Source organism: Pelobates fuscus, chromosome 3 (assembly GCF_036172605.1).
Source record: "Pelobates fuscus isolate aPelFus1 chromosome 3, aPelFus1.pri, whole genome shotgun sequence".
Taxonomy (NCBI): Eukaryota; Metazoa; Chordata; class Amphibia; order Anura; family Pelobatidae; genus Pelobates; species Pelobates fuscus.
Window position 1 is genome coordinate 321,868,331 of NC_086319.1, and position 23,722 is coordinate 321,892,052.

Below are 23,722 nucleotides of genomic sequence, written 5' to 3' on the forward strand. Positions count from 1 at the left end.
ACCCAAAGCCAGACTTTTCATTTCCTTCATTGCAATGGCCTTGAAGTAGACAAATTGACTAACTGAAGTGGGATTCTCAGAAAATCTCAGAAAATATAAAGCCTTTGTCTCCAATTTTTTTTTTATTGAAAATGTTATTGCACATCAAAATATCCAGGAAATTACCAGTTCTGTTGCTATCCCAGAGAGTTGCTTTATCCTGTGCCCACTCCATGCCCAGCTTCCTTTTGCACGCTACTCTGCCTGCTGTAAAAGTGGCTGCATAGTGTTCAGTCATTACTGCCCCTTTTATGATAAGGATAGCACACCTATTCCACTTATTTAAAAAAAAAAAAAAAAAAAAAAAGATCTCAGAGCCCCTTTAACTACCGATGTTATAATGTATGCATACTTTAATAAGCTCAACAGCAGGGTAATCTGTTTTCTTATTTTAAACCCAAACCAGATACATCATCACTTATTTATTATTTCAAAAAGATGATAATACTTCAACTTAAAGGGGCATTTCTTGGAACTCATAGCCAAGCTCATCATCAGCCACAATGATCATATGTAAATGACAGATATTCTAAGTCTATAAGCTGCAATTGCATTAGTCGCAGACCGTTATGGATGTCTCCACAATGACCCAGTACAGTCTGGGGTGGTATACTAAACTGTTTCTGTGCTTCACCCAAGTCTTCTTTACTGTTTTATTTTAGAGCGGATAGCAACTGAATCTAGGCATGTGTAACTAGCCGGTTCTACTATAGAATGTAAATTGTGCAGCGATTGTGACGCCACATACTCGTTATGTTTTGATCTTCAATTATAGATAAGCCTGTTATAGGTTTTGCTATTAATTTTGTTCAAAAAAGAAAAAAAAAGTGCTGCACACAATGAATACGCCAAACGAAACATTGTCAATGTCTTTCTAAAGCCATGTAATATTGTTGATACGTATATTTAACTCTGAACTCAAAAAAATAAATAAAAAATTAAATGTAGAAATTCGCACTTCGTTTTTACACAATTGGGTGCCGCCATCTTCGCTCCCATTCAGTCATTCTTAAAAGGTCTGTCCTTTTGCACCTCAGCATAGAAAGAGCTTACAGAGAAGGGGAACATTTCCATCATGTACAGGGAGTGCAGAATTATTAGGCAAATGAGTATTTTGACCACATCATCCTCTTTATGCATGTTGTCTTACTCCAAGCTGTATAGGCTCGAAAGCCTACTACCAATTCAGCATATTAGGTGATGTGCATCTCTGTAATGAGAAGGGGTGTGGTCTAATGACATCAACACCCTATATCAGGTGTGCATAATTATTAGGCAACTTCCTTTCCTTTGGCAAAATGGGTCAAAAGAAGGACTTGACAGGCTCAGAAAAGTCAGAAATAGTGAGATATCTTGCAGAGGGATGCAGCACTCTTAAAATTGCAAAGCTTCTGAAGCGTGATCATCGAACAATCAAGCGTTTTGTGGCGAAACCAGCTTCGCCACTGTGAACTGGAGAGGCCTGGCTGCTGGCCTCCTGCCCGCTGACTATGGCCCCTGGACGTGTTGCACTTTAGAAACTATATTTGGGCAGGTAATAATTTGTATTGCTGCTGCTGGCCCTTTAAAAGCATCTATGGACATATTGGGACTTTTGGGACTACTGTCCCTTTAAGACTGTGATACATATTCTAGTGTACTGCCTGTAATATTATATGTGTATTAAGTTTAACCTGGGATATGTATGCAGCATTCAACTGATTGTTCGGTAGAATCACTCCATTTATTATATTGAGTGAAACTACCGAACAACCAGACCACCCAGGAATAAGTGTGCCTCCAATTACAGTTTGCAACAATGTTGCAAACGGGTAATTGGCAATCAGTGTAATGTATCCTTTGTCCTCTGGGTGGCCGCCATTCGGGAAACAAACACGTGGCGGCGGCCATCTTAAACTACCGAACAGCGGTGTTTTGCCGTCGAGTGTCTGGAACTAAAATCGGACACTTGACTAGGCAAACACCGCTGAGACCTCCATACTTCCAGAAATTCGTATGGAAACTACCGAATGACCCGCCGTTCGGTAGAAAGAACCCCACAAACAAGGGAATTCATTCAAACCCTCTCCAGGCTCTATAACACAGGCAATTCGCCTGTTTTCATTCCCTTGTTTGTGACCGACCGCAGGGCCAAAATGCATGGAACTGTTTTCGGATACTTTACCCATGCGGTCGGTCAAATCTTTGGAACCCCATATCTCACGAACCATTCATCCGAATTACTTGAATTTTGGATATGTTGTCCCCCTGAATAAGGGCTATCCAGCGATGCTGGATTTAAAGGTGTACCCCCTGTTTTTGGGGTACATCCAGGAATTGGGGAAAAGGGTGTACGGTATAATTATGTTAAGTGCTAATCTAAGGGGAGGAAATGTGTGGGAGGTACATCCCTGTGATTGGTTAAATTCATCCTCCCCCTGGGAGTGTCCTGTATGTACTTGTTTGTAATAAAAGCCAGACTGGGTGTCCCAGTCTTGAGTTCCTGCTTAACCCTCAAAATGAAGTGTCGTCTCGTTCTTGGGGGGGATTGGATTGTAAGCTGACTGCCAAGAGTGTAAGCCGATTGTATGCTTTTCTTGTTCAGCTGTTCCAGTTCGGAGTGTTATTTCGTATCCAGCTCGTGAGTTCTGATGTTCTGCAGTAGCTGTGCCTGTCTATGGAAAAGGGGATTATCGCCTAAACGCATTTTTCCCCTTTCATGCTGAGACGGCCCGTTACACGTTTCATTCAAAATAGTCAACAGGGTCGCAAGAAGCGTGTGGAAAAACCAAGGCGCAAAATAACTGCCCATGAACTGAGAAAAGTCAAGCGTGCAGCTGCCAAGATGCGACTTGCCACCAGTTTGGCCATATTTCAGAGCTGCAACATCACTGGAGTGCCCAAAAGCACAAGGTGTGCAATACTCAGAGACATGGCCAAGGTAAGAAAGGCTGAAAGACGACCACCACTGAACAAGACACACAAGCTGAAACGTCAAGACTGGGCCAAGAAATATCTCAAGACTGATTTTTCTAAGGTTTTATGGACTGATGAAATGAGAGTGAGTCTTGATGGGCCAGATGGATGGGCCCGTGGCTGGATTGGTAAAGGGCAGAGAGCTCCAGTCCGACTCAGACGCCAGCAAGGTGGAGGTGGAGTACTGGTTTGGGCTGGTATCATCAAAGATGAGCTTGTGGGGCCTTTTCGGGTTGAGGGTGGAGTCAAGCTCAACTCCCAGTCCTACTGCCAGTTTCTGGAAGACACCTTCTTCAAGCAGTGGTACAGGAAGAAGTCTGCATCCTTCAAGAAAAATGATTTTCATGCAGGACAATGCTCCATCACACGCGCCCAAGTACTCCACAGCGTGGCTGGCAAGAAAGGGTATAAAAGAAGAAAATCTAATGACATGGCCTCTTTGTTCACCTGATCTGAACCCCATTGAGAACCTGTGGTCCATCATCAAATGTGGGATTTACAAGGAGGGAAAACAGTACACCTCTCTGAACAGTGTCTGGGAGGCTGTGGTTGCTGTTGCACGCAATGTTGATGGCGAACAGATCAAAACACTGACAGAATCCATGGATGGCAGGCTTTTGAGTGTCCTTGCAAAGAAAGGTGGCTATATTGGTCACTGATTTGTTTTTGTTTTGTTTTTGAATGTCAGAAATGTATATTTGTGAATGTTGAGATGTTATATTGGTTTCACTGGTAAAAATAAATAATTGAAATGGGTATATATTTGTTTTTTGTTAAGTTGCCTAATAATTATGCACAGTAATAGTCACCTGCACACACAGATATCCCCCTAAAATAGCTAAAACTAAAAACAAACTAAAAACTACTTCCAAAAATATTCAGCTTTGATATTAATGAGTTTTTTGGGTTCATTGAGAACATGGTTGTTGTTCAATAATAAAATTAATCCTCAAAAATACAACTTGCCTAATAATTCTGCACTCCCTGTATCTATTGCTCCTCTTCATTTGCAATGCGTGCCGTGGCTGTGCCTGGATTGAACTGGACAAGGGTATAATTTGCTAAATCTTTGAGGTTAATTTAAATGAAAATGGAGCTTCACATGAAAAAAATAATAATAATGCAGGTTCAAGATGATTGTCAATGTTTCCTTCAACAGTGTTATTTCCAGAGAAGTGACTTTTCCAATTTAACCCCTTAAGGACCAAACTTCTGGAATAAAAGTGAATCATGACATGTCACACATGTCATGTGTCCTTAACCCCTTAAGGACACACGACATGTGTGACATGTCATGATTCCCTTTTATTCCAGAAGTTTGGTCCTTAAGGGGTTAAGGGGTTAAGATAAGATAGTTGGACTATTTCGCAATATAGATCAATGGGTTTATCACAAAGTTATAAATTTATCACACATGCCAATCAATCTGCCTGTAAATAGAGAGCTGGGGATTTCCAGGACTGACTAGAAATGCATTATCAGACCACGATTATAACATTTTAAAATCAACTAATTATAAAGATCATAAACCAGTAAGAATGTTCTCATGCTCTCAATGGATTGTGATGAACTTGAAAATCCAAGTCAAGTTGAAAGATAGATACTTTTTACTGCTTGCTATGTTGGTCTCAATATAAATGTCTACGCTGTAAAAACTAACAGGGATAAAATCCGTAGAGTCTTTATAGTTAAAACATAAATACTTCCAATTATAATTTGCTACGTGGGTAATGAAATTCTGTAGCCAAACTAAAAATCCTATTTAACAGAATACAGTTTCATGGAAAAACTATGTGAAAGAAAACCCACCTGATAGGAGGCCAAATGTGTGAAAAAATTATCATTTATTTTTATTTTTATTGGAAATAGCTTCAAAGGGTAAGGCAGTTTATATTTGGATTAGGATATATATATATATTTTAACAAGTGTTATGTTTTTTTGGTTTTTTTTTTTACAATAAAGGCAATGTTGGCTTTAGGCCTAAGGCAATGTTGTTGGAAAATTAAATTTTCAAGAAAGAGATGCACATTAAACAATTAGTATTAGGGTTTGGATAAGGCATTAAGTATGGGTTTAGGGATATAATCTACTTTAGATGGAAGCTATAGGCAAAGGTGCTCCTATTGCCAATTTAAGTCCTTCTTAATATACAAGTTTACTATAGTTTTCAATAACCTTTGGTAGTTAAAGGAATACTTTAGTATCAGGAATCAAACATGTAATCCTGACACTATAGTACTGGAATGCAGCATTAGGTCCCTGACCCCACTCTCTCTGGAGATTAAAGGTCATTTTAATCACCTTTTTTCCCATGCAGTGCCAGTCTGAGCCCCGCCTCCATGGCTGAGATAATCAATTTTGATGATCTCAGCTAATCCAATACTTTCCCATAGTAAAGGATTGGTTGGCTATTGCAGTTTATGGGAAACGTTCAGTGCCTCCATGCAGAGCATAGAGACAGTGGACGCCAGTGCTGCACTGCCACAGGAAGCACCTCTAGAGGCCGTCTGAGTGACTGTCACTAGAGTTGTAAATATTCAGCAGTGTATACATTAAATTTTTTTATTTAAGTTGTAGTAGTTCTGGTGACTATAGTGTCCCTTTAAGGATATGGTATGACATAGGGTCCAATTACCCTCAATGCCACTAGTATGAGATTGTTGGCAAGGAGGTTGTGAGTGGAAGCCTCAAAACATTCGCATGAAATGTATTGTGAAATGTCAAACGGTCTTTCCTCTGTCTTCACTCCATGGTTTGCGGATTGGAAAGCAATATGTTTAAAAGACCCAAGAAATACACAGTCTCCACAGAAATACACAGTCTAGGAGACTGTTCACCTTCAGATCCATTGATAGGTTCCATAAAACATGATAAGTATTTAACCCCTCTGGTGGTAAACCCACAATTAGCTGGTCCTTTTCTTCTATGTGTTTATAGCCTCAAAGTGATTAAATCTCTTTGCCGCTGTATTATCTCTGTCTCACCCAAACACTAGTCGAAACTAAGTGAAGGGTGAAGAAGAACAGATTTTTTTTTTGTCACACTGTCACATTTTTTTACCTCGGGTCTCAACCAGTTTCACCTGACCGTGGCAACTCCACAATCCAACCAAGAGTTCCAAAAGGTTTACGAGTCAGTCCCGGTCATGCGCACCATACCTCCAGGGCGGTGCTTCCTATAGGTGACTTAGGCATTGGCCTAGGGAACAACGGCCCGGGGGGGGCGCAAGTTTCGAGTAACCCGGCAGAAGGGAAGCGCACAGCGCTCTCTCCTGCCAGTCACTCAGTGTAGTGTGGCCGGGTGGCGCGGACCGAGGTACAGGAACTTCCTGTACCCAGCCGGACTGAAAGGAAGTGCTCTCTCTCACTTCATCTCAGTCCGTCCGTGTACAGGAAACAGAAGCTCTGTACCGCGGTCCGCTCAGCACGGCCACACTACACAGAGGTAGGAGACACAATAGGGAAGGGGTGAAAGATGGACTAAGGGACACTGGGGGGGAGGGGGAGGGAGAGGAGGAGAAACCACTAAGGGACACTGGGGAGGAGGACAGACCACTAAGGGAAAGATGGGTCAGGAGAGACCACTAAGGGACACTGGAGGGAGGAGGAGAGACCACTAAGGGAAATATCGGGGGGGGGAGAGACTACTGAGGGAAAGATGGGGCGAAGGAGAGACCACTAAGGGACACTAGGGAGAAGGGAGAGGAGCAGAGACCACTAAGGGTCTCTGCTCCTCTCCCCCATCTGATGGGAGGGGGGCGGGGGGCGAGACCACTAAGGGAAAGATGGGGGAGGGAGGAGGACTCTAAGGGACAGGAAGGGAGGGAGAGCACTATGGGAAGGAGGGGTGTCAGGGGAAAGCACTAAGGGGCAGGGGGGCAGTGAAGAGCACTAGGGGAGATCACTAAGGGAAGGGAGAACACTAAGGGACAGGAGGGGAGGGGGGCGGGGGGCGAGACCACTAAGGGAAAGATGGGGGAGGGAGGAGGACTCTAAGGGACAGGAAGGGAGGGAGAGCACTATGGGAAGGAGGGGTGTCAGGGGAGATGGGAGGGGGGCGGGGGGCGAGACCACTAAGGGAAAGATGGGGGAGGGAGGAGGACTCTAAGGGACAGGAAGGGAGGGAGAGCACTATGGGAAGGAGGGGTGTCAGGGGAAAGCACTAAGGGGCAGGGGGGCAGTGAAGAGCACTAGGGGAGATCATTAAGGGAAGGGAGAACACTAAGGGACAGGAGATGGGAGGGGGGCGGGGGGCGAGACCACTAAGGGAAAGATGGGGGAGGGAGGAGGACTCTAAGGGACAGGAAGGGAGGGAGAGCACTATGGGAAGGAGGGGTGTCAGGGGAAAGCACTAAGGGGCAGGGGGGCAGTGAAGAGCACTAGGGGAGATCATTAAGGGAAGGGAGAACACTAAGGGACAGGAGGGGATGGGAGAGAACTAAACGACAGGAGGGGATGGGAGAGCACTAAGGGACAGGAGGGGATGGGAGAGCACTAAGGGACACGAGGGGAGAGCACTATGGGACAGGAGGGAAGGGGACAATACTAAGGCACATGAGGGGAGAGTACTAACGGAAATGAGGGAAGGGGACGACACTAAGGGACAGGAGGGGAGGGGAGAACACTAAGGGAAGGGAGGGTAGGGGAGAGTTCAGAGGGACAAGATGGGAGACCTCTAAGGGACAGGGGGAGAAGTAGAGTTGAGACCACTAAGGGACAGGGAAAGTGTAAGACACATAGGCTGAGGAAGGGGTGAAAGAGAAGCACAGAAGGACTGGTAGGGAAGACAGAGAAACACAGAGGGGCTCAGGAGAGAGACACACAGAGGCACTTGTGAGGGAGACACGCAGAGGGGCCGGGGGGGGGGGGGGGGGGGAGAGACACACCAAGGAGCTAAAGGGGAGTGTAAGGCACAAAACTTAAAGAAAAAAATATACAAAAAAATATATTAACAAAATAACTATTTTTATTATTATTTTTTATTATTATTATAAAGAGCTATCCTAACCCACAAAACCTCTCTCTCACACTACACACATACACAATGCATCCTTACACATACATGCACAGAATGCATCCCTACTCTCTCACACACACACTGAAACATACAATGCATCCTACACTCACACAGAAACACACCATTCTTCCGTGGCATACACACAATCAATGGGGCCCCGGTGCGAAACTGATCCGTGGCCCTCCTCACCCCCCCGACACATACATACAGACACACACACATACAGAGACACATACACACACATACATAGACCGATACAGACAGACACACACACCCCCGACAGACACATACACCTCCCGACAGATATACACACAGACACATACATACAGACACACACACACACAGACACATAAACACACACACACACACACACACACATACAGACCATGATCTGTGTAAGGGGCCCAAAAAATGGAGCTGCTTCCTGTTCGTTGTTTTTGTGAGCACTGCCTCCAAAGAGTCTGTTTTAACACCAGACCAGTTGAGCCAGACTGCTGCCTGAGCCCATCATCATCCTCTTGTCCTCATCTGGTGGTAAGTAGGCAATCCAGTACATTATTATTGGCACTAATCCCTAATTTACCTCATATTAAAGGGCCACTATAGTCACCAGAACCACTACAGCTTGATGTAGTTGTTCTGGTGTCTATAGCCTGTCTCTGCAGGCTTTTTAATGTAAACACACTGCCTTTTCAGAGAAAAGACACTGTGTGCAGCACTGGCGTTGGCTCATCTTATAAGTGGGGCATTGTGATGGAGGGGGGGGGTCAGCAAATTTTGTTTGCCTATTGCGGCAAAAATCCTTGCACTGGCCCTGAATACCTCAGTGGCTCTCTGACCAGCTTATGAGTGCTCTTGGAACACGGAAAGGGCGCTGGGCACATAACATTATTAGCCCTATTTAATATATTAAATATTGAAAAAAGACAAGTGCTACTCCTCACTGGATCATTTTTGGGGAGTCCCGAGGCACTACATGTTTTATTGTTGCTATTATTATTATTATTATTATTATTATTATTATTATTATTATCTTATATTCATTCAAGAAGAGGTCTCTTAGTGTAAGAGAGCAGATTGGGTCGCTATTATGATATGTTAAGGTTTCATTGAATATGTGTATTTATAACGATTTGTACTAATTGTAGCTGCAAACAACAATTGAGTGTCACTGTTTGCAGATATATTGGACAGGCTTATACTTGCCATTTCTCTAGTGTTGTGCTTTTTGAAGCATTAGAGAAATAGATCCTCAGCCTGCAACAACACGATAGTAAATATCATAGATCTTTAAACTAAATTCAACAACTTGAATTTATGTCAGTAGATACTAGATAATCGAGCTTAAAGAATGGGTCTCCAACCTACATGGCATGTGTGTAATTTGAGTCATAACAATTTAGAAGCCACTGGATTTGCATTAAAGAGAAACTCAATGTCCAAAAATGATCACATTTTTCACAACATAATTAATTGCTACCACAAAAAAGCATTTACTAACAGTAAATGCACAAATATTTCTTAAGCCCTTTAAAACATACATTTTATTAGTTTCAGAACCAGCCTCTGGAAGTAATGAAGACCCACCCCTTTTTGTCCTGCACTTACTTCCTTGTTAGTGCTGGTCATTGTCCAATAAAATGCTTATCCCAGAGAAGCATTGATGGCAAACCTCGTCGAAAGCTTCTCACACATGAGTGTGATTTAGAAATTTTTACTTTTTTTTATTTAGAAAATCATACTTTAGGGCTGCATTAGTACAAGTGACATTTTAATAATGAATTGTTCTAAGTCCATTAAAGTGGTGACTTGCTAAACAGAGCTGCTGTGGCCTAAAACTCTCTGGATGACTGCAATTATATTCATGTTTAGCTACTTGTTGCCTCACTATCCTATTACATCAGACGAATATTTTATCACAAGTTCTGTTAGGTATTGGTAAGCAACAGATGAGCAAGGTAAGCTTGGTAGTAACAATTATCAAGGGCTAAAGGGGAGTTAAGGTAGATATGGGGATTGTGTGGGACATCAGAAGAGTAGTGGGACTGTTATTGTGGTGTTAAAATACATACATAATTCTATGACTTCATTTCTTATCTAAGCCCTGTAATATTGAATAAATACCTTCCCAGAATGCCAAACGCATAAAGGCCATTTGTAAGCATGAAAGCCACTTCTCCAAGCTGCATCGACCGAACCCCCAATTCCAGGGCCTGCGTATATTGGTAAAAAAGGAAAACAATTTAATTAACAGTTTGTCTAGTATCTACTGACATGCAATCAGGACCCTCACCTATGCTATTTATTTTTATCAATATAAATATTACTCGAATGAGGTTAGTATTGCTTATCCTTTTTTATATGTGAGTATGCTGCTTGAACTTAAAGGCGCAGTAATTCCTTACTATAACAATCTCTAGTTGGGGGACCATAAAATACACAAAGGAGAGTAAACAATTGGAAGAGGTCCATGTTAATTAGAGAGAGCTTGTGCTGTTGTAAATCACTGTTTTTTATGGGAAGAGAATCAGTACATACTTAAACACACATGCATAGCATATCAAGCAGACAAATATTTTTTTCACATTTAACAAATTCATCTACGAAGTGCTTTAGAGGTCTGGAGTAGTCCCTTAAACTAAAGTTGTTAGCTTACAAGTTATGGTACTTGAGCATCTGTGTTTTTTGCAAAAAAAAAGGTAGTTAAATGAACTGCATTCTTGAGTTTTATTCTTTGTAGATGTCATAGTAAGCCAAGTTGAAGGAACACTCCAGGCACCAGAACCACTACAGATTGTATTTCAGGGCTTAGCTCAGGAGATCTGCAGAAAAACTTCCGACAGACCCCAGCTAAGAAGTCAAAAAACCCTCAAAAAAAAGATTTGCTTCCTTACAATGGAGGTGGGAGCCATAATGACTATAGAGAGTTGTAGTGATCGTGGTACCTGGAGTATTCTTTAAATGGACATTATGTTGGGGGTAGCTTTTTAAAGCAAAGTAAAGGAACTCTGGAATAATTTACTTGTTGTCATTAAGATATGACATCAATGTTTTGTCAGCCTGCCAAGACAAAGAATATGTCATGTAAATATTTATACATAGAAAGGAAGATCATCTACAGCATGTGAGAATCCATGTGGTTTTAGTGCACTTTTCGCTCTTGGTGGGAACAATTTTGAAGCTTGACTATTTTGGACACGAACTTGGAAGTGATCTCGCTGTTAGTCGCATTAATCTAAACCATATTTATTGCCTAATAACGAAAGCACGTATTAGTTCAAACATTTACTTCTGTGCTTTAACTGCAATCTAGGCAAGTACATTGAATCGAGGACCAGTTGGTAAAATTACTTGTATGACATCGCCTTCATCCAAGACGAAGGTCAACTTGGGATCTTTCTCCACCAGGCTTCCATCCTCCAATATTCCTATGAGATGAACAGTAACCTCTTGGCCTGGCAGAGGTCTAGTAGTCTCACCGAGACCTGGCTTCAGGATTTTCTTTCTCAAGAGCTTGTCCTCTGAGAGAAATAACAATTCAGTATGAAACAAAAGAAAATATAAATTCAAGTATACATACCGAAATACAAATTATAAATGATCGCTGTTGTAATACATGTACATGTGAGCTTGACCCATCTCAAAATCAAGCTATGGATTAAAATATATCTAATCTATAGTATGCAAGTGTAACCCCGTTCCACCTTATCCAGGCCTAAGTCTTCAGTTTGGCCAAGGTCTTCATTGTCTGGCGCTGTCAATATATGTAAATAAAAAAATTAAAAAAAGATTATATATTATGAAATAAAGATTTAAAAAAAAAAAAACAATGACTGTTCTCCTCTAACAGAGTATAGTCAGCTTAACACTGTCTTTTAATATAATGATCCTTTCATCAACCTTTGAAAGGAAATTGATTATTTGTTAAATGAAGTATATGTAAATAAAATAATCTCTACCGATAGTATATGACGGAATGTTTCAGCCATATACATGCACCTTGGCTCAGGCAGAGTTAGAATTTGACAGTCAGTCCAATGATGTCATTGCACTGTGCAGGGAGTATGACAGGAAGACATTTTATTATTATTTTGCACATAATTTTTAGTGTATTAGCATGTTATATATTCACAAATGGCTCTCAGACATTGTAGTAAAATATAACTTCTCTTTACTTCAGTACACACACATAATGACATAACACCAAAGAGACTAAACACAACAGAACAAGTGCATAACTTCACTATGCTGCCATCTACTGGAAGGTGGACTGCATAAACCTCAATACATAACACTCCTCCCCCCTAGACCTCAAAGTCTTTGAGATAACTGGGAGGTTTACTATTTCGTCTTGGGCGCCCCAAAACCGTGTTTGGAACTGCTTCACCTGGACCTTCAGTTGTGCCCATCCCTTCTTCCTGTGCTCTGTCAGATGGACCACACAGAACTGGTTCTTCAATAACAACTCCTGGAGAACTGAGACCTGTATCATCCAGTGGTTCCACATCATTTGGTATCACAGAAAACCCAGTATGACTGGGACCGGCAGCAGGCACAATCTCATCACTCCGTTCCCGAATCTGATCGACATGCCTTCGTAATATTCTACCATCAGGAATTCGTACTTTGTATGACAAAGGTCCTGTGGCCATAAGTACTTTTGCAGGTATCCATTTAGGCCCAGAAACATAGTTCCTGACATAAACATCACTGTCAGGTGCAAATACTCTGACAGTAGAAGCATTATAGTTCTTATTGAATTGCAATTCTTGCTTCTCTTGTAACTCAGTTGTCAAATCAGGATGTAAACGATCCAAACAAGTTTTAAGACGCCGGTTCATAAGGAGCTCTGCTGGACTATTACCGGTGCTTGAGCAAGGTGTCACATGTTGTTGCAGAAGGAAATTTGCAAGTCTACGATTCCAATCTCCTTCAATAATTCTCTTTAATGAGTCTTTGGTAGTCTGAACCATACGCTCAGCTTGACCATTTGATGATGGGTGAAATGGTGCAATAGTAACATGTCGAATAAGATTACTTGCCATGAACATTTTGAATTCTGATTAGGTAAATTGTGTTCCATTATCAGACACAATTGTATCTGGCAACCCATGTGTAGCAAACAACCTCCTTAGAATCTTTATGACTGTGACTGAGGTAGCAGATGTAACTGGAACAACTTCTAACCATTTTGAAAAGGAGTCAACAACTAAAAAAAACATCTGTCCGTGAAAAGGGCCAGCAAAATCTATATGTAAACGGGACCAAGGTGACCTAGTCACTTCCCAAGGATGTACTGAGGCTTTAGGTGGAGCATGACGAGTAGATTGGCATGGTACACAGTTCTTCACCCACTTTTCAATAACTTCATCCATTTTAGGCCACCAAACATAACTTCTGGCTAAAGCTTTCATGCGAACTATTCCAGGATGTCCTTCATGAAGAGCATGCAATACTCGAGCTTGTCCTGCATTTGGAATTACCACTCTGTTTCCCCATAATAGGCACCCTTTATAGGCAGATAGTTCATGTTGGCGCACTACAAAAGGTTTGAACTTGTCTTCCACTTTTGATTTTGGCCACCCCCTCCAAACCCAGTTGAGCACACGGGACAGCAAAGGATCCTTGGCAGACATACAAGCAATGTCACTTGCATGTAACGGAGGGTTTGGAATGGATTCCAACATGAGGACCTCAGACATAGGAGGAACAAGGAAGTCAGGAGAAGGCAAAGGTAATCGGCTTAATCCATCAGCATGTGTGATATCCTTGCCAGGACGATACTTGAACTCACAATCATAGGCATTCAGCAGAAGGGACCACCTGAGCATGCGTGGTGAAATTATTTGAGGAGTGGGAGTATTGCTGGTGAACAGACCCAGTAAAGGTTTATGATCTGTTATAATAGTAAACCTCCGCCCATACAAATAGTCATGAAACTTTTTTACACCGGACACAATAGCTAAAGCCTCCTTGTCAATTTGGGCTTAATTCCTCTCTGTAGTAGATAAAGTCCGTGAATAAAATGCAATAGGAGCCTCAACCCCATTTCTCAAAGTGTGGCTCAATACAGCCCCTATGCCATACGGAGAAGCATCGCAGGTGAGGTTGAGCGGTTTCTCCAAATCATAGTGTACAAGCAAACTGTCAGAAGACAACAGTTTTTTAGCAGCGCTGAAAGCGGTAGTATGAACGTCAGTCCACTTCCATGGAGCATCTTTATCTAGTAGACGATGCAGAGGTTCAGCAACAGTGGCTTTATCAGGCAGAAAAGAATGGTAAAAATTAAGCAACCCTAGGAAAGCTTGCAGTTCTTGTTTGTTTGTTGGAACCGGAGCTCTATGGATAGCTTCAACCTTAGAATCAGTTGGATGAATGCCCTGTGCGTCAACTCGGTAACCAAGGAAATCCACGCTGCTTACACCAAAAACACACTTTTCCTTTTTAAGTTTTAGACCAGCATCAAGAAAACGTTGTAAAACAAGTTGTAGCTGTGCAGCCAATGACTGTATAGAATCTGCTCCAATAAGAACGTCATCAAAATAAGGCACTACACCTGGAAGTCCAGATAAGAGGTCCTCCATTAAATTCTGGAATATGCCAGGAGCAATGGAAACTCCAAACTGCAAACGTCTTGCTCGGAAAGCTCCTTTGTGTGTTATTATCGTTTGTGCATCAGCAGCCTCATCATCCACAGGTAACTGCTGGTAGGCTTGAGCCATATCCAACTTGGCAAATACTTTTCCTTTTGCCAAAGTAGTAAGAATTTGATTAACAGCTGGAATTTGATAGGGATGCTCTTGCAACGCTTTATTTATTGTACATTTGTAGTCAGCACAGATTCTGACATCCCCATTTGGTTTCATGACCGGAACTATGGGTGTACACCACTTTGGGTGTGTTATGGGTTCAAGTATGCCTTGTTCCACAAGACGTGTAATCTCAGCATCTATTTTTGGTCTGAGAGCTAATGCAATTTTGCGAGGCTTCATACGAATTGGGGGTACTTTTGAATCTAATACAAAATAAACAGGAGGGCCTTTAAACATGCCAAGACCTTCTTCAAAGACTGCACTAAATTTATCAATCACATTCTGTAGAATATCTGTGGATACATTATTAACTCCAGTTAATGAAATTCCTAAGGGTTCAAACCACTCTCTACCTAGCAAACTTGCTCTTTGTCCCTTAGTAATTATTAAACGTAAATGTCCTCTGAATTTACCATATTTTACTGGTATAAAACAAACCCCTTTAACATCCACAGCCTGTTTGTTGTAGTCCACGAGATGAATATCACAAGGTACTATTGAAGGAGAATTATGAGGCCATAACAATGTAAATGTCTCTTCTGAAATCAAAGAATATGCGCACCCAGAATCTACTTCCATTTTGCACGGAACATCTTGAAGCACAATTTCAGTGTAAATCTTCAGTCCTGATAGTGAATTTTCCACTTTATTCACATAGTCATTTGAGTAAACACCTGCAGTCATTTCACTATCTGAAACGGTTTGTGGAGTATTAAAAGAGTGCGCTGTGGTTTGTATTTTATTCACATTCTTATATTTGGTCTGAATTCCACTGGCTTGACTTTGGCAAACTGTCTGTATGTGACCTGTACGTTTACATGTGTGGCAAACTGCATTTCGAAAACGACATGTATTACGCCTGTGTTTTCCACCGCAACTATAACAAGTTCCTTTAAATGGAGCTGTGACATCAGTGTGTGGTGAACAGTGTTTTGATTTAACATCAGTCTTCTTCACTAGATTTACTTCAGGTGAGTTATCTTTGCTGGAGGAGGATTGTATCTCTTTTGAATGGACATATGCAGCCTCATTTGCGAGCGCTTCCTCTTGTGCAATAATGAAAGTTAAATTCTGTCTTGCAAGCAGTCTCCTCTGCAGTGCTTCATCTTGCACCCCACACACAAGCCTGTCCCTTAACAAGGATTCTAAGCTGGTACCAAAAGACAGCCTGCGCAGTTCTGCAATGTATGCTGCAATGCTTTCACCTGGTTTCTGATTTCTTCTATTGAAATGGAAACGCCTCACTGTTTCAGATGGGGTGGGTGCTAAATGATGTTTTAACAGTGCCAGTATTTCTTCAAATGAGTAGTCTTGTGGTTTAGCAGGAGATATCAGTGAGCGTACAATATCAAATGTTTTGGATCCAATAACACTCAGTAACACAGCTCTCTTCTGAATAGCATCCACCACCTTATTAGCTTCCAGGAAAAACACTAACCTGTCAGCATATGAGTCCCATGAGGCTGGATTAGCCAGATCAAATATCTCCATGTGTCCCAGAGAAGCCATGCTGGAAATATTTGTAGATAAAAGAATTCCAAAAAAAAGTTTTACTTCCTCACTCAGGCTGATTTCATTTCCTTTATATATATTCTGCAGTGTCCATTTATTATAATCCCATCCTCGTCGCCAGTTTAGTGTATTAGCATGTTATATATTCACAAATGGCTCTCAGACATTGTAGTAAAATATAACTTCTCTTTACTTCAGTACACACACATAATGACATAACACCAAAGAGACTAAACACAACAGAACAAGTGCATAACTTCACTATGCTGCCATCTACTGGAAGGTGGACTGCATAAACCTCAATACATAACAATTAATTTAATAAATAATCAATTTCCTTTCAAAACTTGATGAAATGATTATTATATATATTAAAAAAAAACTGTGTTGAGGTAAATAATTGACAAAGTAACATTTACAGACATACATTCACAGACATGTACACATAAATACACATACAGACACTATATGTGCATAGTCACATTCATGCACCAACTCACAGATACAGTCTTACAGGCACACACGCTTTCAAACATGCAGCCTATTGTTACAAATGTACACATAAGCACCTAATTATAGATACACACATACAGACACATACAAAGGCAGATATTCACAAATACACACATACAGATGGATAATCACAGACACTCAAATGCAGAAATGCATATAATCACATATGCACACATACAGATGGATAATCAGAGTTAAACACGTGCAGTTACACCCTCAGGTATAAAAGAAAAACACATTGGTAGTGTTATGGAAATTTACATTTTAAGACCTCTCCCACACCTGCAGTACAAAAAGCAGGAGGATACAGGCCTGACTTTAACACAATAAATTAGGCTAATTTTTTTTTAAGATGAAACATGGAACGTGTAAAAAAAAAAAAAAAAAGAAACATGGTTCAAAAATCCAAAATCTCCCTTCTAGTATTGTTCTGTTTTCTTCAGAATGGAGGAGAATTAAAGAGTTCTATAGCTCCAGGAAAATAAACCAGTTTTCCTGGCACTTTAGGCTTCTGGAGTGCCCCCCACCCACGGGGCTGAAGGGGTTAAAATCCCCTCAACCACTTACCTGAATCCAGAGCGGATGTCCCCGCCGGCTGACCTAATGCGCATGCGCGGCAATGGCTGCACGCGCTTTAGACCTCTACATAGGAAAGCATTATTTAATGCTTTCCTATGGGGAAAATCTTACCTCCGTGAGGACGTCCAGCGTCAGATAACCGACCAAAGTCCATTAGGATTCCGGAAACCCTCTAGTGGCTGTCTGTTAGACAGCCACAGAGTGCAGACTTAGAGCTGCAATGTAAACATTGCAGTTCTCTGGAAAAGAGAATACAGTAAGAAGGAAATTACACACACATATATATTTATTTATTTTTCATTTATTTTTTTAATAATTTTTTTGTCACTTTTAATGTATTTATATATTTATTTTATATATATATATAATTATAAATATATTTAATTATCATTCTACGTGTATTTTGATATAAAAATATCTACGTATAATTATATATATTATATTAAAATACACTTAGTGTATGTATATATACTTGGATATATATATATGATCTAAGTATATATATTATTTTATTTTACACTGTTTTTAACCTTTATTGAACTTTATTACAGGCAGCAGGGGGACTACCTGTCATTCCAGGCAGTTCCCCTGCTGGCACTGCTATGGACGGCTATTCCGTCCATGTGATCGTGAGGTTCTCGCGATCACATGGCCCGGGAAGGCCGAATCGGCAACAGGGTGATTGACTAGGATGCCAGGCAAGTCCCCCCATAGTGATCGCCAGTGGGGGATCTCCAGCGAGCAGGTAAGTCCCCTGGACACCCGCCTTCCTTAAGGGGTTAATGTAAGTTAAATCTAATTGAAAATGAAACTATTTGTTTTCATGCAGGCTGTGTCGGTTACAGCCAGGAGAGGTGTGGCTAGGGTTGCATAAACAGAAACAAAAGGGATTTGACTCCTAAATGAGTGCGAATTAAGCAGCGAAACTTCAGAGGCATGATCAATGCACCAAAACTGCTTCAATAAGCAAAAGTTGTTTTGGTGACGATAGTGTCCCTTAAAGCAAATAAAACAGGCAAAATTGTTAAATCTCGAAAAGAGTAAAGCGTTATGAGAAAAATACCAACATAATAGTTTGTATTCTCTTATTCTGAAAACGGAGATCACAACCACACCTTTAAAGGAACACTCCAAAGACCATAATCAGTAAGGCACACTGCAGCGGTTATGATTTTGGAGTGTTTGTTTTATGGTAACAAATAATATGAAGGAATGTAATAATGTAAGTTAGAACCTAAGTGTGCCGTGTGCCTACATGGCAGAGCAGAGCCTGATAGCTATTAATCTCAGGAAGACTTTGTAGAAAATTTGAAATGGATAGGTGACATTATTTCTTATGCTAAATTAAATTGGTTTCTGACTTTGATTAGTACCACAATCCCTTGCCTTCTTAAAAAGATGCCTCTAAAAAGGGCAAAACATAACATTATAATACTATTTTTTTTACTAATGAAGTTTGCATATGTTATTCCTTTTTTCCCCTGTTTCTAATAATGTAGCCAGAATAAGTCGGTTTTATATTATAATCTCGCCTTACCATCCTGCATTAGGGAGTTATGTAAAAAATTTAAAATTCCCTTCTTATGGATTACTAGGGGTTTAACCAGCTGCTTAAGCTGTGACAGTATCAGCTATGAATATTAAATACAACCTTTCACAATCTGGATCAGATCATTTGCTAATTTAAATCAGACTTTACATCTGAAACACTCATGTTCCAGGTACATGGTTCCATCATTTTCATTACATCCCCAATATCAATATTAAATTTAATTATTAATAGCCTCTAAATAGCTAAACGGTCACAGTTATTCACAGGGAATGAAGGGCCCTAGTAGCAGGACAAGGAGATGGATGTTAGAATTTTTTTTAGGCCAAAAATTTTAGTAAGTGAGGAAACTTCTGAATGTTATCAAACTTTGGCCATCAGTAATAGGATTAGAGCTCTGGGTTAACCTCTCTTCAGCACTCTCAGCCTATCACTGCACTTATAAATTGGATGTAGATAACGTGGAAGTTGGGAAAAATAGCCAAGTTTTTTGTTTTTTTTTAGCTTGGCTATTTTGGTCTATAGTTTGTCCATTTTTCACTATTGATGAATAGTCCTCCACCTCCATCTTATGGGATGGATGTGTCTATTTCCTGGTCAAGTGGGAATACTAAAAAAAGGAACAGGAACACTGTTTTTAGTAGATGAAATTTCTGATTTAGATCTATAATACACAGCACACTCCCTGCTCAGAAGAAAATGCTCCAGATATGAACATGCGTTTATTAAAAACCCCCATTGTTTCCTCAGCTGGCTAATAACACCGGCAAATAATGCACACACTGCTATGTTATACATATAGATCAGTATTTCATTTAAAAGGGTACCTAGAATTTGTAATTATACCAATTGCATTCAACATCAACCATTAAGCAAATTATTTACCTAAAATCGGAAACTAATCTGCATAACTGTATAGAGATGTACATAAGAGATGTTTCATAAATAACATGATATTTAGCTCCTTGCTTTGAAAATGGAGAATATTGAGTAACAAAAAAAACGAAATCACCATAAAATATATAACTATATTTAACATGTATAGGATTTATATTTCCTCTTTGCTTACTGTTGTTAGTTTGGGATCTTTAATTACTATGATTACAAATTACTGTGATTAAAAAAAACTCAAACAAATCATATAATCTATATCAAACTTGTTACTTAAGATAACAATAAAAAATGTTAATATCAGGTGCATTTATACACATCCCATCATGTGCTTTTACTACCAATTCCCACTAGATTTACTGGTAGGAATTTTTTTGTGGGAATATAAAAATATGCTGTATCTATGCTTTTGAAAAGGCTGCAGGATTTGCAAAAGATACGGGACCGGGCAACCTTTTCCAACGTTGGCCGGTTCCAACCGGTCTTCTCTAAAAGTGTTCCTATTTTTGTGTTCCTAACATGGCTTTGGCCAAGAAGTACATATTCCGACCTTCCTTGAGCATGCGAGACAAATAACGCACATCCTCAAGGCCTCCAGTGGACCTATGTTGATTCTCGCGATTGTGCTAGAGTAAACACAGAGTGTTTACAGCAAATCACAAAGCTGACAACGGCCATGGAGCTTCACTAAACCTCCACCCTTTGTCAAGCTTTGTCAGCCTGAAAATATACATAAGAAAAAGTAGTTTCCTCTTTTTTATATGTACAACTTTAAAATACAGGTGGTCCTCGTTTTGCGATGGCTCGCACTTCCGACCAGCTCTCTCGCGGGGTGGTAAGTGCGAGCCGACGTGGGAATTAGAGAGATTGCTTGATCTGCTGGGTTCGTCTGAGCATAGATTAGAAAATTGCCCTGCTCTAGTGCATTCGTCTATGTTCGGTGAAATTTCCCCAAACATAGACAAGCGCACCAGAGCTGGGAATCCCTTAATTCCTCACTTACCGACCAATTCGTTCTACGACCAGGTCATGTCTTAGAGGGAAAAAAAAGTGACAGAAATGCTTTAAAAAATATTTCCCCACTTATCAGTAAATTACCTTATATGTACAGCTCAGCAGAGGAAAAATAAGATAGTTATATCAATCTTATACCAGAGGAGGCATTTTTTTTTTTAAATAATGCACAATTGGTCCATCTATTGCTTTAAATGTAGTGCTATATAATGATATGAACATTTCACTTACAGAAAGGATTTGAAAGCGCACAAGAGAAAACAACACTTGAATGCATCCGATCGCTTTTGAGCTGAATAGCATGCAGTATTTGTTTGCATGTTCAAATGTGTTTAGTATTCGCACATAGCATAGATATGTTTTTGAGCTTTTAGCACTAGACACTTACCCCCTTAGCCACTCCCACATTCTCACTTTCCTGATTCTTTACCTGTCCCTACGCAGCTCAGCCACTGGCATGTGAGCAGAGGGGATTTATAATATAAGCAGCATTTTAGTTTGTGATTATTACTGAGAGCATCCTTAAATGCTGGGTACAGTTATAAACCACATAACGGTCGGTCTCAGCCTGGGTTCATCAGCCACCATTAGCATATTTGTTTTGGCCAGACACCTCTTGCCCACCCCCCAAAGATAGGGAGCAAAGGGACACTGAAATGCCAGCATTAATTATAAATCATATTCATCTTCCTGCATGCAGATTGCAAATTGAAATGCCAGTTAAAGAACTGTGGTGCATCAGTCTCTTCTCTTTGAGGAGAGAAAGGTCACATGACTGCTCAAGAACCTGAAGCTGGTGATTTCTAGCTAAAAATCTCTTCATGGTGTACTTGTGCAACACTTTCGAGAAATACTTTACAAACAAAAAACGATTTATAATTTTTTTTCCCCCCAGAATTGTACTCATTCAATTTTAGTATGGATTGATCTTTACCAGAAATGTTATTCCAGCCTTGTTATGTCTTGAATAATTTCCTTAAATAATAATAAAATAATTGACTGTCAAGGTTATGAAGAGAGATTATTTTTGTGGGACAAAGTTGCAAAAAGTATAATTATCAGATAAACTGTTCATTTTTAAAAAATTTGCCAGGATTACGCTGTACATACATGTGTTTGACCACTTAAAATATACTATTTAAGCAATAATCCTTAAACTATACATTTAAAATATTTTACATACCTGTGATGTCTATCCACTTATCTAAGCTAAACAGATCATTAAACCCAGAACCTTTAGGCCCCATAACCTCTTTGACTTCCTGGAAAAATTGTAACTCTTCGTCTTCAAGCACATTATCCTCAATGACAATGGGAGGCAAGAGAAATTTGACAGTTTTTCCGAAACTGGAAGAACGTTGTAGCAGTCTCTGATTTTCACTGTATTCCTCAGACAGTGGGTCTGTCCCTTGCACATGCACAGTGGGTATCTCAGAATTCCAAGGCTCTGATGGACTCCCCCATAGTATCCCACTCTCATTAATTTCGGGGATATTTTTGGGCTGTGGAACACCTTGTTGAAGTCCTGTCATTATCTCCTTGGCAAATCCAACTTATACGTACAGCTCAGCAGAGGAAAAAAAAGATTTGAGTTTCTCAATCTGCGCCTACCTTTCTAGCATGTCAAATCTTTAGACTGCTCCATGGCGTTTGTTTGTCATCTGACAGGTGCCGATTTAATAAAATAAGTAAATTCAGGCAGAAATTAAAATGTTGCAAAGCAGAACCATTAGAGCTGAACGTTCGTGCCCCAAATGTCTGTAATTCAATTACTGCTATGAACCGAATGATTATCATAAGCCTCTCTCTTATTCTGTCTCTATTTTCATGACTGTAAAGACCTTAAGACTCTTCACTGAGGGCACATACAATGCTCATATCCCAGCTGTGCTGCGAATTAGCTCAATTGTTCCCACGGGTTCAAGCATTTTTTTTTTCCCATTAACAAATTTAAAGGAATACAACACAAACATTTCAAACATTCCATCCTTTTGAATGCTTTATTTATGTGAACTGTGGCCAAATAAAATTTGTTTAAAGATATTTCACATTCCTATTGACAATGTCTTGGGTTTATTTTATAACTGCTACTTTAATTTAATGTATGCGCAGTAATTTCCTTAAATGACGCAATTGGGGTTTATTCAATAAGTAGAGTGAATAGAGGTGAACTGCAAAATTCATGCTGTGACTTATAGCTGAATTGTAACAAAGACCAAGTTCTGAGCACTCAATGGGGAGTCCAAAGAAGATTTTATTGTATATGAAAATACAACATTTCTTTCCTTATCATAACTATCATATGATATAATCTAAAATATCAATACAAAACAAAACTTCACGTTTCTATTCTAGTCACTATTTAAATACTACTTCTTATCTGCTTCCGCATAATAAAAACATGATGGCTTGTGAAAACAGGCAAAATAAAATTAACCACGTGTGTGTACATCCTTCAAGTATACATTTAATAAAGTGAATTGTGTGAAACAATACAAAATAAAAATATTTTATAAAAATGGTTTATGTGTCCAAACAAACTTACTCTTCTTAATATACACTTAAATTAAATTCAATAGCGGCACCCCCCCACACACATACAAGTCTCTGCCAACAGAAGACACCCTCTACCGAACACCACTGACAAACGATTACTCTAGGAACAACAGTCGCTCACACTTTCTATAATGTTAAGGCGCAGAGTACAACCGGCCTGGTAGGGTATATGACACCGGGAAGGCACACTGATACCGCCTCACAACACCGCAGCACACGAACAGACACACGACAAACATAAAAAACGTCCGAGAAACTTTTAAATTAAATTCAAGATATAATTAA

At 40.1% G+C, this 23,722-nt stretch overlaps 1 protein-coding gene across 1 annotated transcript in view; it reads right to left on the bottom strand.

Moving 5' to 3' along the window:
- Window positions 1–22,665, bottom strand: part of LOC134603210 (peptidyl-prolyl cis-trans isomerase FKBP8-like) — a 49,555-nt gene extending 26,890 nt beyond the window's left edge. Inside the window, exons 1-3 of the mRNA XM_063448965.1 lie at window positions 22,065–22,665; window positions 11,363–11,532; window positions 10,136–10,224 (exon numbers count right to left, since the gene is read on the bottom strand). Coding sequence (XP_063305035.1) covers window positions 10,136–10,224; window positions 11,363–11,532; window positions 22,065–22,413 — 608 coding nt within the window. The 5' untranslated portion in view covers window positions 22,414–22,665. The remainder of the gene's footprint in view (window positions 1–10,135; window positions 10,225–11,362; window positions 11,533–22,064) is intronic.
- Window positions 22,666–23,722: the final 1,057 nt, after the last annotated feature.